This window comes from Salminus brasiliensis, chromosome 5 (genome assembly GCF_030463535.1).
Source record: "Salminus brasiliensis chromosome 5, fSalBra1.hap2, whole genome shotgun sequence".
Taxonomy (NCBI): Eukaryota; Metazoa; Chordata; class Actinopteri; order Characiformes; family Bryconidae; genus Salminus; species Salminus brasiliensis.
The window spans coordinates 1,203,179-1,221,529 of NC_132882.1; the positions used below are offsets into that span (position 1 = coordinate 1,203,179).

Below are 18,351 nucleotides of genomic sequence, written 5' to 3' on the forward strand. Positions count from 1 at the left end.
GCCCTTTCCTAAATCCACCCAAACACACTGACACTGTTCCCACTCCACCCAGGGTAATCATGTTCAGCTCCAGCTGAAAAACCTCCCTGCCATTTTTAATACAGCCAATAAAACACGAGCTGAACTGGAGTTGAACGGTGGGACATATTTACTCATGTCTGTGATTAAAAAGTCTAATTCATTAATTCAGCATACAATCAGACTGTTTCAGCAAAGTTTGGTTAAAACCTTTGAGAAACAGACCCCTCAGTGCCCAGTGCTGCTGGGTCAGAGCCACTTAGTGCCGGATCAGCGCTAAGGTCTGTGCAGGTTCACACAAGTGCTTGCAACTTCAGCCAAGACAAACCAGGCTTTCGTCCATGTTGGAGGGACAGACATCTTTTTATTTACATGAAACTAATAACTTTATTGAAGTACAAGAATTTATTTGCTGAATGATTTTGGGGTATTTGGGAGGTATTTTTTAGTTTTGTTTTGATCAATTTCTTCATCTTGAAAAGTTTGTGTTTGTGCTGCTGATTTGTCATTCTTCTGGACTGATGCATGAAAGGCTATATGCTTATCTCTAGGATAGTCGATATATGGAATTGCAAGTATATCACCAACTCCAGCGCCCGGGGAGCAGAGAGGGTAAAGGGCTCAAGGGCCCAACAGTGGCAGCTTGCCAAGCCCGGGAATTGAACCCACAACCATCATCGATAGCCCGGCGCTCTAACCGCTGAGCACCACTGCCCCGGTCATGTCATGTTATCGCAGACTCTTATGTTGAAAAGGACTCTTTATGTTGACAGTTATGTTCCGTGCACGCTTCATGTGTGTGTTGTGTTCATGTGTGTGTTGTGTTCATGTATGTGTTGTGTTCATGTGTGTGTCTTCACGGTATGTTAATATGTTCCACCTGTGGCTGGTGTGTTTAAGGAGGGCTAGCGCCAGCAGCCAGGGCAGAGAATTAGACTCCGTGTTGGATCTTGTGGATCTGTTGAGCAGGCTGAATCCGTTGGGCTCAGCGATGTACTCAGAGAGTTGAAGGGAACCGAAGGAGCTTGGTGATTCCTGAGAACCCGCTGAACCGAGCTGACTCACTTCACCCGAGGAACCGTAGGAACCTTTAGGGGCTGAGTCACGAGTGTGAGCCTAACTCACTCAGCTTCTCTCACGAAGCTTAATCACAGTCTTTAGTGTTTATCTGCTTTCCCCAGGCTCGGCCTGCAGGTTTTGCTTAGTGTTATTGTTCTGGCTCATCCCTGGCTCGCTGGCCTAGCCCTTGTACCTCACCAGCCTCAGGTTTTGCCCCGGTTCTGTTGTCACGGTTGTTTTTTAGTTGGCCAGTTATCCCTGTAACGTTTGCTGTGTTTCTCTTGTTTACCCCTGTTGTGTTGCTTAATAAAGCACTCTCGCTTTGGTCCATCCCCATGACCGTTCACCCTCTTTGTCAGACCTGATAGATCATGACAAAGTATAATGTTTTTTATGCCAGTAATTTAAACACTTATTATTATTATTATTATTATTATTATTAGGTATAATAATTAGTTGCCTATAGATTCTTTTTGTAATATAATAATGAGCACATGTATTTGTAAATGTAGAGGTGGAGACAACAAAGAACTACTTAAAACTATTTCATAATTTTGGAGAATAAGAAGACTTTTGGGAAACTGGCATTCTTAGATAAGATAAGATAGTCCTTTATTAGTCCCACAGTGGGGAAATTCAGTGTTACAGTAGAAAGGGACAGCAAGACACTCAGTTACAAAAACTTAGATAAATAATTTACACTATAAACACAATATAAATAATTATTTAAAAAAAGCAATAACAATATTATTTACAGATAATTGTAAATGAATCTGATGTCATTCTTATTAATATTAATCATTTTTGGGAAATGCATCTCAAGTTTCTTTTTTTCACTCATGAAATCGTGATATTTGTACAACTGTGTACAGTAATAATGCAGTTAATAAAATCAGTTACACAACACTCTACCAAATATCACTTCAGTATCTTCAGTATCACTAACTAGAACCATGGTCTGTTTTCTAGACAGATTAAGTCTAGTCCTGGACTATACGGCAGTTTGAATAGAACATTTCTCATTGAAAGGAAAATTTAGTACACAGCTAGACTTTATCCCTGTCCTGGAAACCGGCCCAGTGAGTTCGACATCAGTTTAAAGAAATCAAAGCTCTAGCAAAAGTTCTACCTAGTTCTGCCAGGAGACTTTACTGCAGCATCACTGTCCTTTAGCCAATCACCAGCCACCACCTGTGTTAAAAGACCTTTAATTACATGCTGTTTTGCTGCTTTAAGACATGACGTCAAATTTTTCTGCGTGGCCGCGGGCGTTTTCTTGCTCCTTTGTCTGCGGGGGACCCCCTCCCAAAGTCAGTTTGCCTTCAGTGTTAATCTTGGTTTGATCTGTTACTGCACTAGATTCATTTGACAGTTACATGGCAAAAGGTTTAGGTTTCACCCTCTTCTGCATTACCTTATCCATATACAACTGCAGTCTGTAAATTCATTTGTTAATAACTATGAGACCTGGCACTTAAACTTGGTAATTTTGCAGTACGCCAGCAATCATCCAATTCTTCATGTTTTAATATTGCAAGGCTGCTTACACTCTCCTTATGTTAGTGCACTGCTGGAGAATCTCTAACTTATGGTTTTATGGTTTCTTGTGTTCAGGTTCATTCACAAGTATTACTCCTTCAGTCATACCGTAGGTCTACAATTGTGCAACATACAATGTTATCCCCACTGTTATATCCAGACCTCCATGTTCCATGTTCAATGTCTTACGTTCTACACCAGCTCTCCCTGTGCTCCTCTTTACATTTTTACCTTTCAATGACTACAAAGTGATGGGAAGAAGTCATAATAAGATGCAGCTTGTCACCAGAATGTTACTTGGGGCCAGATAGGGGCTGCCTCTACAGGCTTCTCATCTTTTCAATCAATCTGCCGGTAGATGGGCATCTACTGTTTGTGGAACTACATATGGCCTGATGTTTACCTAATCCTGGATATTGATGGATATCCATATATTGATGGATATATTCTGGACACTGGTAGTCCGATCACCTCAGTCGGATCACTGCGGCTGGATCTCCTGCAGGCTGAGCACTTCAGTAGATGACTACGGTTGATCACCACAGCCGGATTGCTGCGCTCAGATCAGGACTACTGGACACCGGTAGCCGTATCGCAACTGCTGTCTCAGATTAAGCTTAATATTCTTTGCTCTTTGCTGTAGAGGATCTGTTTACTTATTTACACTCACTATCAACAACACCTGTACTTTGACCAGCCTGGCCAGTATGACTAGCTGGTTGATGAGCTTGATGATACTGGTTGACTAGCCTGGTAAAGTTGGTCATGCTGGAAGACCAGCTAAAATATCTAAAGTCATATTCTGCCCTATGCTAGTTAAAGCTTTTTTGTTCTCCATCTGATTATTTTCCCAACGACTTGTTTCCCTGTGGACCATTTCCAAACAATTATGCAGTTCAAATCAATCCAATCAGGTTTATGGTCACATCACAGTGAAAAAATCATAGGTGCACTTTCCCTCGCAGAAATAAATACACAATCATTTGTGTATTGTCTATACACCTTCATTTACACTATGCACACACTACTGCACTGTACCAAATATACACGCTAGTCATGTTTTAAAAATATACAGATATTACTCATCTTTACACCTGTGTTTGTCAATAAACCTGATTTGATTGATTTGAGCTTCATAGGATTGCCCACTCAATTCAAGCCCACCACTTTAGTGTAGCTACACACACACTCTCACACAGGCCCTTCCTATTACTCGTCCTTGCACCCTCATACCCCTCATTGGTGCGTGCCTGCACCAGCTCCTCATTGGGTGTTAAAACTATAACCTTGAAGACTTGTATGACCAACATTTTACTGCACTGAAGTAAGATTCAAGTAACACATTGAATCACGTTGCTAATTTAACTATTTCTGGTTCAGGAGCTAAAAATCTTGGTGTCATATTTGATTCAGATCTATAATTTGACTAACATATTAGCTCATATTACTAGGAAAGCTTTTCTTCATATTTGCCAGGCTAAGAAATGGCTTATCCCTGTATGATGCAAAAAAAATAATAATTTAAATAACCTTGCAGATAATGTTCGGGACACAGACACATCTTTAAATCTAGGCCTCATCTGTTTAGTTTAGCTTTTGGTAATTAATGTTTCTTAGATAAAGGTAGTAGGTCCAGGGGGTCACAGACACAGGGAATTGTAGTACACTGAGATGCTGGAGCTGCTTCCTCTCAATCTCTCAGGTCTGTGGACAAGTGGATGCCAGTGTTTCAGGGAGCTCCAGTGTCTGTGTTACCTTCTGGCTCTCTCCTTTTAATTAGACTGTCATAGTCAGACCTGCCGGAGTTGCCAGACACACTCTGATAATGTTCACTTTCTCTGTTCTCCATAAATCCAATCAGAACTAATTCTAGCTCTTTGTTCCTAATTAATGACTGCCCTACCTATCCAGCATGATGCTGAAGACCATCAGGATCTCCTGCTACCTGCCTTAAACCTATTGCCCACCATGCATTACTAACTATGTTAAAGTTCACTTTATGTATCAATGACTATCAGTACACCCAAGCAAAACAATGGACTTGTGTGGTGTTAGGGTGACTTTATATCAGAAAATTATTCATAATTATTACATATTTACTGATATGTATTTATCATACAGCAAAAAAGTGTTGCCTTTCATCTGAACAAGTACCATACCAAATAAAAGTAAGAAGTACAATTAAAGTACGTGTGAGTACAGTATAATTTATTGTATAAAGAAATGTAGACCTCTAAACATGATTCTAACGCTGCTGTTTTAGGATACAACTGATACAGAATGGTGCTTTATTCAACATTTTAAGAAAATATGTGTCTGTGTTAAAATTAGTGAAAATTAGTGCTAATTTGTTGTGTGAAAACACAAAGAGAGATGATCCACATGACTGAAATATGTTCCATCAGCACAATTACTCTTAATTACATTATTAATTACATTATTAATTTGTGTTGTGGTGATGTAACAGTTTGTGTGGAATTGATTTACACAATGGAATCAAGTGAATTTAACAAACACACACACAGTCGTAATGATCTACACATTGTTCTATCCTACACACACAGAGGAATCATTACCAATCCAGAACCCAGCGTAGAGCGGCTCAGTGAAGGTGGTTCTGAAGGTGTGTAAGTGGGTCAGTGTATCAGGTGAGACGCTGTAGAAGGACAGAGTGCCAGCCGGCCGATCCAGATACACCCCCACTCTGTGGGACCCGGGAGGAAGGACACGTATGGGTATTTCTAAATTATTATGCCTGACACAGTGACTGATATCGAGGTCAACGCTTCTCTCAGCAGTACAGAACAGACTCCAGGACAATTTATTTTCTCCAAACCAGCTGTATGCCCCTCTTTTCCTGCAGATCCCTCTGTAGGACACTGCAATACCAGCCCCACTCCCACTCCACTCAGCCTCCCAGTAACAGCGTCCAGTCAGACTCTCCACACTTAGGACCTGCAGACAGTTTTTAAACCTATCTGGATGTTCAGGATACGGCTGATCTTCTCTCACACTCTCCACCTTTCTGTTCTCCTCAGACAGAGTGAGGAGTTTGTGGGCTGTGTTTGGGTCCAGTTTGAGATAACAGGCATCTACACACACACACACACACACACACACACACACACACACACACACACACACACAGATATTAGTTATAATTTTATTTGCTCAGATTCATTTGTGTGTGAGTGAGATTAATTATGAGTATTTGTGTGTGTTTGTGTGTCACACTGAACACAGTGAACTTACATTTCTTTAAATCTGCTTTTATTCTGTTTATCCCCTCATGTTGCATCCTAAAGACACAGACATTATTACTGTGGATTATTGACTTCCCCCCTCCCAGAAAGGCCACAAACCAGACTGGCCTTCAGGCATACCCCTATACTCTATTGATGCTTCCCTGTTTAATCTGATGTTTCATGTAATGTTAGGGTTGAGGCAGGATGCATGTGCAAATAAAGCTTTACTAATAGGACTCACAACAAAGTCACAACAGACATAGAGCCCAAATAAGCAGACGTCAAATCTATATTAGAAACATAAGGGATACTAGTATACCATAGGCTACACCTTGTGTGAAAGGAGACTTCATCTTTTTGCTATGTTTTTATGTTTTTTTTACCATTCTTGAACAAATATGCAAGTTATATTCACCTTTCGAAAACAAAGAATTATGTTACCATGATATTGTTTGACCATCATGCAGTAAATATATGGTAACAACCCTAAACGTACTAAACTTACTGACTAATTAGAAACTCTGAAGCCAGACACATGTACAGTAAAACACGTCTACAGTAAAATGTACAACATAAACTTTTGCTTTTTCTTTTACTGAGTGATTATAGCAGATGATTATAAAATAATAATGACATTTATAATATAGTTCAGGCTGGCATACACACACAGCTCTGCATACCTGAGTGTTTCCAGTTTAGAGTTTGGATCCTGAAGTAGATCTGAGAGCAGCTTCATTCCAGACTCTCCTGGGTGATTATATGTCAAATCCAGCTCTTTTACATAGGAGAGATCTGATTTCAGAGCTGAAGCCAGAGAAGAACAGCCTTTATCTGTAACCATACAACCAGACAATCTGCAGAAAGGAAGGGAAATGAACAGATTATATTTATATTATTTCAATTAGTTGTGAAGTGCAACTATCCAGCATGAAAACAACTGAGTGACAAACAACTGCACCTTAGTTACTCAAGTAACATAACCAAATTCAATTATTGAGGAAATTAAGATGATTAACACAGACATGCTTCAATTAACCTGGCCAAGCTAACAGAAAACATTCGTATGAAGGGATCCAATCACCACAATTAAAAGAACATAAAAGAAAAGAGAAGCTGATAAGAGCTGAGAAAAAATGATCAAACCCTTAGTCTAGAAAAGATTAGGATTAAAAATATCTGCCAACCTCACAGTTAAAGTAGTACAGATTTCATGCAGACAACATCTGCAAAGTGGTTTTGTTTTTGTATTTAGCTTAAAGCTAATGAAGTATTTTACAGTGACAGTTTTTCATTGTTTGGATGTTGCCCAGAGGAGAATCAGAAAATTGCAGCACACTTTGTGAACCTCTGTACAAGCTAAACAAAGCAAGGCAAGCAATCAATCAATGAATCATCTTAGCCGCTTCTTCCTGGTCAGGGTTACAGTTGGTCAGAAAACAATTTTTCACATGGTACCACACACAACTATTCATGGGTACCCAGAGGGAACCCAGACAGACAGAGGGAGAACATAGCAAACACCTCAAGGAACTGAAGCAAGAGTCAAACTCACAACCACAAGTTCCTGACCAAAGCCTGACTCCTCAAATGTCTTGCCCTGCACCTGGGAGTGCTGTCCTACACCATGTGCCCCAAGTCAGTTTGAACAGCAAAACCACAGAGTGGGGTGAGTTGAATAGTGCACAATCCTCGCTGAAGGAAACACATTACACTTTTTTTAGAAGTGTCAAAAAACAGGTTTTACACTCAATAAAACTTTCACCTTTCCTTCTTGCTACTACCTTTTACGGTATGGTCAGATGGACTATGAACAAGAGAAGGTCTCTGACCAAATGCTCTGTATCTGCTAATGTTGGAATTCTACAATGACTGTTCCACATGGATTAAGGCTGTGACTAAAGAAATAACATTGCTCAGACTCAAACTGCTCACACATTGAGATCAGTCCTTTTGTTTTAACCAGAGACTCAAAGACTGCTTTAAGCTCAAAGGTTCAAATATGATATACAGGATAGGTACTGGTTGTGTAGTTTTTGTAAATATGATGAGTGTAAATCAGAAAATCTGTGCAAGGCTATAAAGTGCTGTAGTGGTTCACATTGGGACTCTAGACCTAATGATGGTCTAGATCTGATGCTAAAATGTACTGGTCACAAGCCAAAACTGAGGATAGCAACAAAAAGAAACAGGGCCAAGTAAAGATTCCCAACCAGTAAACAATCTAGCCTACCCCCTTTTCTCTACCTCTTCTGGTAAAATTCCATTACACTACGGTACTCATAGATATTCGTAGCAAGCACTCACTCTCTCATTTAAGAGTCCTGGTAGATAGAACTGAAGCATCCATCAGAAGTTTGAAAACCCTATAATGGACAAAACATTATATCTGTGAACTTTGGGTACCACTGAATGGGAGTACAGGCTGAAGGGGCAATTCTATCAGCTACCATTGTATATTTTAATTGTTGCAGACCTTGCTTTTCCAATCCTGCTGGGCCTAGATGTTTTAATGAATACCAGATGACTATTGATTTTAACACAACCATCTGTAATCTCTCTTCTGAAAATGGACAAAGACACAAGATTAAATTAAGATTAAGACTCTCAGAAAGCCACATAGGGTTATGGTGTCAGATCTGCTGCCAATAGCCCTCCACACCACTGGAGGTTGCTCTCACCTGAATTTTAAGACCGGTCACGTGTTTCCTGTGTCGGCCATCTTAGATTTAAAACTCTTTGTCTAGCAGTCTTCTTTGCAAAGTCTTGTTTTTTGTTTTTCCCTGCATTTCTGAGTGGGTTGTTCTTGCCTTGCTTTTTGACTACTGTGCTTTGGATCAAGTCATGGCTTGTTTGCGAGGTTCTTTGGACTGTTCTCACGGTTTTGACCCGGGCTGTTCACCCGTGTTTGATCATCCTACGGCTGGTTGTGATGTGGGATCCCAGCTATGTGAAATAAAACAATGTAATCAACCTGCTGCTGACTATGTACTCAAATTTAGAACTATTGCAGCTGAGAGTGGTTGTAGTGAAATAGCGCTTTTGACTGTCTTTCGGAGAGGTTTAAGGCCAAATTTGCAGGTGCAAATGACTGTTTGTGGAACTGCTATGAATCTGAATGGGTTAATCCAATTTGCCAATACTCTGGAAAATCCACTAGGGGATAAATGTAGATTGACATCATACAGGCCTATGAGTTTAAGTCAAGAACACTGCTATGGATCCAGAGCCTGTGGAATTTGGGAGAGCCCATTTGTCTTAAGAAGAAAGACAAAGATGATATAGGGAGCATTTACAGCTTTTTTTGTGGAGGTTCTGATCACATGCATTTTTTCTGCCCCAAATATTCTAGCCAGGCTAGGACATTAGAAGGGAATTCTCTAATGCAACCGGTCATAAACAATAGATATATGATTATATGATATATTAAAGTACAGTTGCCTTTGGGTTCCGAGTCTGTTTCAGCATTGATTCTGACTCTGGAGCTGCAGGAAACTTCATTGACCAAGGCTAATCGTCCCTTGTCTCTGTGAGCTGTGGATGGGAGGCCTCTTGATAAATTGGTGACTGAATTCACTACTGAATCGAGAATGTGAGTAGAACTTCTGCATGAAGAGTCCATTTAATTTTTTATCCAAGCACCCAAACATAGGAAGGGGAAGGAATTGCTTTGAATCATGTTTGAGTAGTCCTCTAAGAGCTACTGAGGTAAAAGGTGCGATTTGACACTAATATTCCTTGAGCTTGAAGTTCACCTTTAATCTCTTTAGAAGTTTTTCTGGGCTCTTTTGTTACCATTCATATTATCCATCTCTTTTCCTCCTGCGGCCACGTCCAGGGAGGTGGGCTACAGTTCCATGGATCTTAAATTTCTGAATAATATGTGCTACTGTAGTCACAGGAACATCAAGCTGCTTGGAGATGATCTTATAACCTTTACCTTTAACTTGCTTGTCTATAATTTTCTTTCTAATCTCCTGAGACAACTCTTTCCTTCTCTTCCTCTGGTCCATGTTGAGTGTGGTACACACCATGTCACCAAACAGCACAGTGACTACCTGTAGCCCTATATAAGATTCAAGATATCAAGATTGTAACCCTGACCCTAACCCAATGCCAATATTGCTCACACACCATTCACAGACTGATTGTGCCTATGGACAAAACACTACAAACATCTACATTTTTACTCCGATTCACAAAACTGTTACCTCTCATTTTCTGACAAACTGAAATGTACATACCTACCCTATCTCTCCATTGTTGAATATCATTATGTTGAGATATCACTTAAAATCTCACAATTAACAAAAGGTTTACCTGAGTGTCTCCAGTTTACAGTGAGGACTCTTCAGTCCAGCAGAGAGCAGCTCCACTCCTGAATCCTGCAGGTCATTATTACTGAGATCCAGATCTTTCAGGGAGTTTACTGATTGGAGAACTGAGGAGAGAGTTTCACATGTTTCCCCCCCAAGACTACACAAAGCCAGCCTGCAAAGTGAAAAAAACTGAAACTGACCATACAGCAGTGAGGGAGTCATGTATGTCATATGTACAGTGGCTGGCAAAAGCTTGGGCACTCCTAGTTAAAATCTCAACTAAAATAACAACTTAGAAAAAGGGCTTGAAGCAAAAGTTCGGCCCCCCTGTATGTATAAGATCTTTGGTGAGTATCACAGCTTGTAAACACTTTTTACTAGCAGCTAAGGGTCTTTTTAGTTTTTGTTTGTTGGATTTTCACCCAATGTTTCTGCAGAAGGTTCTAGATATTTGAGGTTCTTGAGTCGTTTTGCTGCTCTGCTCTTTTAAGATCTAGCCACAGATGCTCAAAGATGTTTTGGGTCAGTGGACTGTGAGGGTTATTGTAAAACCTCCAGCTTGCTTCTCTTGAGGTAGTCCATTGTGGATGTTGAGGTGTGTTTAGGATCATTATCCTGCTGTATAAGCTCCTCTTCTTTTTATCTTCATCTTCCCAGTGTCACTGGCTTTAACACATGCCAAAAGCATGATCGATCCACCCAGTGCTTAACAAATGGAGAGGTGTGCTTTTTCTAAAAATACACACCTACCTTTCTCCAAACAAATCTTCACTCACTGCAGTCAGAAATTAGTATTTTCACTTCAATGCATCAGGCTTGTAAAGACTGATGAAGGTCATAGATCAGTGCACAACAACTCCTCTGAGTCTGATCAATCTTTCAGAAGCTCTTTTTCTGCAAAACGGAGGTTTGGGTTTCCCTTTCCAGCAATCTTACTAGCAGTTTTCTTAAAATATCTCTCTGACCTGCACCATTCCTATTAACCGCCAGTTCTTAATTCCATTAGGAACTGAGGTAACGGCTCTTTCTATCTTCTTATAGTCTTCTCCTGCTTTGTGGGCATCAGTTATGTTAATGTCCAGAGTACTTTGAAATTTGCGCCACCTGGACTTTCACCTGGACTAATGATTGTAAACAAGCCACAGCTCTAGCTAGATAATTAAGATTATGAGAGCTCAAATCTTTTGCAGTGCCCAAACTTTTCTCAAACCAAAGTAATTCACTAAGGTTGTTTAACATGTTGACAGACATTTTGACTAGGGAATTTTTAACATTTAATATGTACATCTGCTGGCACCCACATGGATGTCTTTGCCAGTGAAATTCAAAGAAAGCTCACCTGAGTGTCTCCAGTTTACAGTGAGGACTCTTCAGTCCAGCAGAGAGCAGCTCCACACCTGAATCCTGCAGGTCATTGTTACTGAGGTCCAGATCTTTCAGGGAGTTTACTGATTGTAGAACTGATGCTAGTTTTTCACAGGAGCTTATGGTGAGTTTACCGCCAGTTAGTCTATAGAAAGAATAATTACAGTACAGGGTAACACAATTCTCCAGATTCACTTTAGATTATTGTCACGACTCCGCTGAGTGACTCGGCAGTTCCAGATTCAATATCCCAGAATCCTCTGGGAGACCACATGCACAATCACATAAATCCAAGCCTCCATCCATGCTCTCAATCACCTAAGTTCTGATTATTGTCACCTGTAGCATTTCTGATTAGCATGGTATATAAACCCAGGTTGTATACTTAGATTTGGTGTTGTATCCCGTTTGGTGATCTACTAAGAATTTATTTTTGTGTTGTTATTTCACTTACTGACTTACTGCTTGTGTTTTGTATCTTAGATTCAACTTCCTTGCATTTGTGATTAGGTTTCTGCCTTGCCCATTTGGATGTGTTCACCTGTAATGTTTAATCTCTCTTACTATTAGGAACTGACCCTAGCCTGTTTTGTGACCACGACTTTGCATTATGACCCTTGTAGTAAAGCCTCTTCTTTATTCTAAATCTGTGTGTTATGTTACAGTTATACACTGGTCTACAAGTATTCAGTTTACTTAATTTTACATGTGAAGTAGAAATAATTACCTTAAATACTTGGGGAACAATGCATAATCAAAGTACAATGGTGCAGAGAGATGACAAATTTAAGGAAATTCCAACATATGTTTTAGTAAGTGTGCCACCATGACCTACCAGAACAATGCACCAGTGCACCTGGTCAGAGATTCTACATTGTCTGGAACTGTACTGCAGGGATATAACACTGTTCTTCCAAATGATATTCCCTAGATTAGCATTTTAACGATGGTGGTGGAGAGTGTTGTCCAACGCAAACTCCCACTCAGGTGTTCAACTGAAATGAGATCTGGTTCCTGTAATTCAGGTCAGTCTCTTTGTGTATGCCACATGAGGAGGGGAAGCTACAGAATGAACATCTGAACTTATAAAGCAGTGTCTGTAGTTTTTACACATGTATTTTTTAATGAGGTGTTTCTGCACTGCAGGCCTGCTGTATTACCTCTCTCTCTCTCTCTGTGTAGCTGTGGATGGACTGTTCTTATGGACACTGATCACATCCTTACTGTCATTCTCAGCTAATTAAGGAACAGCTGATCTTCTATGTTTTTTCATATCTTTCATATTGCACTAATACACAAACATCACTCTAACCTAATCTCCAGCCATGCTCACTAATATAATTTCCACAGATCTGAAACTCACAGGTCTGTTAGTCAGTGAAACACTGGTCAGGTAAGCACCACCTTCATCTAAAACAAAGACAAACTGGGCCTGGTCAGTATTTTTCTACATGTCACAGAGCACGGTGGGATGTTATCAGCTTAGTTCTATCATGCAGTAAACTCGTCTAGAAGCATCTGCTCTCGTTAAGCTTCTCCACTAATTTATTCAGGCTTTCTCCTCCGTCTGTAGCTACTGTTCATTCTCTCCAGCCAGGCGCTTCCTGTACAGCAGTACTGAAACTTCACCATCAGCTCAGTTTAGGATAGTTACTGGACTTTTCTACAGCAGCATTTCTGAATTACACACTACATATTCTGGGTGTTTTCACATTGTTCTGATAAAGAGGTGTTTTGAGCTAAACTACACCACCTCTGCTTATTTTTTCTATGTAGAAATAATTTCATTCATTAATTCACTCCTACCTGAGTGTCTCCAGTTTACAGTGTGAACTCTTCAGTCCAGCAGAGAGCAGCTCCACTCCTGAATCCTGCAGGTCATTGTTACTGAGGTCCAGCTCTTTCAGGGGGGAGGTTACTGATTGTAGAACAGAGCAGATCATTTTATAGGAGTCCTCAGTGAGATAAGAGTTAGCTAGTCTGTAAAAGAATAATGAACACAGAACACTGTCCAGTTTAATAAGGGCATATGAAATAAAGCTGTTCAGATTAGAGGATGGCTAACACAAACAGGGCATCAGCAGTTGGGCTACAGTCTCTAGCAGTACACCAGTAAGGTAGAGCTAGCTGTCTGGTTTAACAATAATAATAAAAAAACAACAATAATAATACATTAATTCAGTAAATAAATACAATGCTACACACATGGACACAATGAATGGTAGCCGACTCTTAAAGAAAGAAAATGGTCCCAGAAACAACTGAAGACATTGAGTTTCAATTGTGGTTCAACAGAATAATTTTAAAGCTAAAAACAGACCTGGACAGAAATGATGGTACCCTTAACTTTATAGTTTATCACTGCAATCAAATGATTCCTGTAACTGTCAGTGAGACTTCTGCACCTCTCAGCAGAAGTATCTCTGCTAAAACAGAAACTATTCACTTTCCCCAGCAGGTTCATGTGCTGCATGGCCTTTTTTTAAATATAGGCTCAGAAGTGGCTGAAAACCTCTACTATCAAGTAGGATACCTAAATACTTAAAATTTGGAATAATTCCAACTGGCTGATTACTTTATGTATTTAAGCTGGGACATTAAACACCAGCTAATTAGCCAGCCACCAGCCAATCTGATGTATGCAGCATCTTTACACATGTCCCCTTCTTAAAAGAGATCAACCTAGGCCATATTATCTGCATACTTATAAATATAAAAAGAAGTGTCTTGAATTTTCATCTCATTACAATATAAGCTAAATAGGACTAGTGACAGGACACACCCCTGGGTGCTCCTGTACTTAAAATAAGTTGCTTAGACACAACACCTTTCACAGAAACGGGCAGATAAGAAAGAACATTCTTAATCCTTAAAATTAGCTCTCCACATCAAGATTAGAACATCCACATCCAGATCTGCAATAGAATATATGTGTCTGCATGAAATTAGAAGCTGAACTAAAATCTAGAAATAAAACCCTAGAATAACTAGGCTTTCTGCAAGTGCTTAACAAGTGTGTGTACAAAGGTAAGTGTAGTGTCACCAGGGCTCTGTCCCTGCCTGTATGCAAACTGAAAGGACTCCAGGTGTTTACCAGTGGACCTTATCGGATGGCTTACGACAACCTTTCCAATGGGAGTATAGCTTTGTATGATTAATTTTTGCATCTGTGATTATAGAGCTGATGTGACTTGCCAAAAAGTTTGGTCTCATCTGTCCAAATGGCATTCTTCCAAAAGCTTGTGGCTTGTCAGTATGCATTTGTGTCAAATTCAGTTTAGGACTTGCTTATATATATATATATATATATATATATATATATATATATATATATATATATATATATATATATATACTACTCATAGACTACAAACTGAAAATTCACTGAAAATACATAACATCTTGATTTGTTGACTCATGAATGAATGCTCCAGCAGAGCAAGCTTTATGCCTGTTTCATATCTTATAAAGTATATAAATTAACATTATAACGGCAATTATAAAACATTGAGATCGTGTAAGCAGAATAATTAGTAGATCACATTTTAAATTTTAAAGGTTGTTTTTGTGATTGTTTTGGCTGAAGAACACCTAAACTTCAAAGCCGTTTGTAAATATGGTCATGACTGACTTAACCATTGAAGAACAGGGTGAAAGAAGGCTAACATGTAGAGAAACAGATGGACTACAGTCTGGAAGTATAGAACTACATAGTGCTCCTATAAGCTCAGTGGAGCTGATAGAATGGACAGAGTTCATTTTAAACCAAGGATGGTCATAACGTTCTGATTCTGATGACTGTAAATGTGTTGTTAACAGATTAGGTGAATTATAGTTGTAAATGCAGGATTAAGTCACGATTAGTTAATTATGAAATGAAAGCTTATAAATGTTTTAGAAATTATATAATAATAAATAGTAATGCATACATTGATACATTAAATAAACACAGTGTTAAATTAATGTAGATATAATACTCACAAGGCCTTTCTGCAGACACTCACTGCTGGAACCAGTCTCCTATATCCCTCCTCTGATGTGTTGAATTTCTTCAGGTCCAGTTCATCCAGAACCTCCTCTGAGGACATTAGCATATAGGCGAGTACTGAACACTGTCCAGGAGAGAATTTTTCTTCTGAGGTTTTCTTTGATTTCAGATACTCCGGAATCTCTCTGGAGAGAGACTGGTCCTTCATTTCAGACAGACAGAGGAACAGATTGATGCATCTGTCAGTTGAAATCTTATATTGCTGTTGATCCAATTTTATTACTTTCTTGATGTGTTCTATGGTTTTCTCTAAGTTGGTGTGAGTGGGTGTCAGTAGACCCTGTAGGATTCTCTGATTGGACTCCAGTGAGATGCCCAGAAGGAATCGGAGGAAAAGATCCAGATGTCCATTTCTACTGTGAACAGCTTCATCCACAGCTCCACACAGCAGCTCCTCCAATTTAAGGTTCTCAGACCACTCTACACGCCATGTTCTAAACCTATCTAGAACCTCCATGTTCCTGATCTGGTAGCAGTGGAACACATAGAGAGCAGCCAGGAACTCCTGAAAGCTCAGATGAACAAAGCAGTAGATCTTCCTCTGGTAAAGCACACACTCCTCCCTAAAGATCTCAGTGAAGATCCCAGAATGCACTGAGGCCTCAGTGACGTCAATGCCACTCTCTCTCAGGTCCTCTTCATAGAACATCACATTGCCCTTCATCAGCTGTTTGAAAGCCAGTTCAGCCAGTTTCAGAAGCTGGGTTCTGTTGGATTCCAGCAGTTTCTGTGGGTCTCTCTCCTCTTCCTCCTCATACTTCTCCTTCTTCATGCTGGTCTGAGTGAGCAGGAAGTGGGAGTACATTCCAGTCAGAGTTTTAGGGATTTCTGGATCACTGTCTTCTTCCATGATTCTCTGAAGCACAGTGGCTGAGATCCAGCAGAAGACGGGGATGTGGCACATGATGTGGAGGCTCCTCGCTGTCTTAATGTGGGAGATGATCTTTTGGGCTTGGTCTTGGTCACTGATCCTCTTCCTGAAGTACTCCTCCTTCTGTGGGTTGCTGAATCCCTCAATTTCTGTTACACGGTTGATGGACTGAGGAGGGATCTGATTGGCTGCTGCTGGTCGGGAGGTGATCCAGATGAGGGCGGAGGGAAGCAGATCTCCTTTGATCAGGTTTGTGATCAAAACACTCACTGATGATGTCGTGGTTACATCAGACACTTTCTCACACTCTCCAAACTTCAGTGGAATTCTGCTTTCATCCAGACCATCAAATATGAACACAGCTTTACACACATCATAGATCTTTGGGTCCAGATCTTTGAGCTCAGGATGGAAGACACACAGAAGTTGATGAAGACTGTACTGATCATCTTTAATCAGGTTCAGCTCCCGGAACGAAAGAACAAACATCAGCTCTACATCCTGATTGGCTTTTCCTTCAGCCCAGTCCAGAATGAACTTCTGCACAGAGACAGTTTTTCCAATCCCAGCAATGCCTTTAGTCAGCACTGTTCTGAGCTTCTGGACCTTTGGCTCTTCATCTTCAGTCCTCACACCTCTAACGTCCCCTTCTTCTGCTCCTCCTTTAGGACCTTGTAGAGGTTTAAAGATATCTAAGCAGTTGATTGGAGAGTCCTGTAAGTATTTGTGGGATGTTTTCTCCATCTGTAAAACCTCATGTTCTTCATTCACCCCGTCACTCTCTCCCTCTATGATGTAGAGCTGAGTGTAAATCCTGTTCAGGAGGGTTTTGTTCTCTGGAGTTTTTATTCCCTCACATAAGATCTCATACTTGTTCTTCATGCTGGATTTGTGTTTCTTCAAGATTGTGAGCAAGATGTCATCCACTGGTTGGTAAGACTCCTGCTGGAGGTCTCCATTTCCCTTCATTAGTGTGTGTGTATGTCTCTGCAGGGTTGCCTTTATGGGGCACTGCCTGACAGGGGTCAAACACAAATATATGTAACATTTATATATATATTCATATATATAACATTTAAACATCTGCAAGATCTCAGACTCTGAGAAAATACAGATAAAAGAAAACATTACTATACTAATGGCAAGGACAGTTATGCTTAAATGTAAAACACCATCTAAAGCTAAGTCCAGACTACTGTGTTTTTGTTTTAAGCACATACTAAACACAGTTTTCCACAATGCTTGGGAAATGTTGACTGCACACACCAAAGTGAAACAACCTCCTAGCTAACTCCACACTCTACTTCAACAGAAGGACAAACAGTGTGTGGAAGTGCAGCATTTCATAAGTCATCATTTATAAAACATCATTTGTCCCCTGATATTTAGCTATCAGATGGAAGTGATTAAAAAACAGGAGTATGGAGTGTGTGGGTTATGATATTGTGCAGAGTTTGAGTTTGTACACAGACGGGAGGGCTGTTATATTGTCTGTATTTAAAAAAGACACAAAAGGAAACTGAACATAGAATGATGGAATAGGAGTCAGTCTGTGCTAGTGGCAGTGTTTTTAATGAATGCTTGCTGATCTTCTGTTCCATTTTATTTAACCAATGCAATGTTTTGACCTTCAACCCTGTTTATGGTTGGTCAGGACATTTATGCATTGAACTGCTTGTGGTGAGGCTCAGGTTGATGCTCTACAGGAGGACAAACTGTATACATACTAAACATATTGAAATAAAGTTATATAAAAATATATTAAATAAATACAAAATATACACAAAATACAGAATATACAAAGACAGGAGGGATCTGTAGAAATTCTCTGATATGTACAGAAATTCTCTGATATGTAGATCTAAAAGCAGGGGTCACTTTATTCACTTT

The 18,351-nt window shown here is 39.9% G+C and overlaps 1 protein-coding gene across 1 annotated transcript; it reads right to left on the reverse strand.

The window, feature by feature from the left end:
* Positions 1 to 5,081: 5,081 nt before the first annotated feature.
* Positions 5,082 to 17,448, reverse strand: LOC140555875 (NACHT, LRR and PYD domains-containing protein 3-like). Its single transcript, XM_072679210.1, has 7 exons — positions 15,524 to 17,448; positions 13,349 to 13,522; positions 11,517 to 11,687; positions 10,179 to 10,349; positions 6,542 to 6,715; positions 5,869 to 5,915; positions 5,082 to 5,708 (listed from the first exon to the last, which is right to left on the reverse strand). The coding sequence occupies exons 1-7, from the start codon at positions 17,428 to 17,430 to the stop codon at positions 5,164 to 5,166; spliced, it is 3,189 nt and encodes a 1,062-aa protein (XP_072535311.1). The 5' UTR covers positions 17,431 to 17,448; the 3' UTR covers positions 5,082 to 5,163.
* Between the last annotated feature and the right edge of the window lie 903 nt (positions 17,449 to 18,351).

What these genes read in the sequence shown, in the direction of transcription:
- LOC140555875 (XM_072679210.1), bottom strand. Translation starts at nt 17,430, where the DNA reads ATGAAGGGAAATGGAGACCTCCAGCAGGAGTCTTACCAACCAGTGGAT. An exon ending in TGTAAACTGGAGACACTCAG is followed by an intron (nt 10,350 to 11,516) that starts GTGAGCTTTCTT and finishes TTCACTTTGCAG; the next exon opens with GCTGGCTTTGTGTAGTCTTG. An exon ending in TGTAAACTGGAGACACTCAG is followed by an intron (nt 6,716 to 10,178) that starts GTAAACCTTTTG and finishes TCCTTTCTGCAG; the next exon opens with ATTGTCTGGTTGTATGGTTA.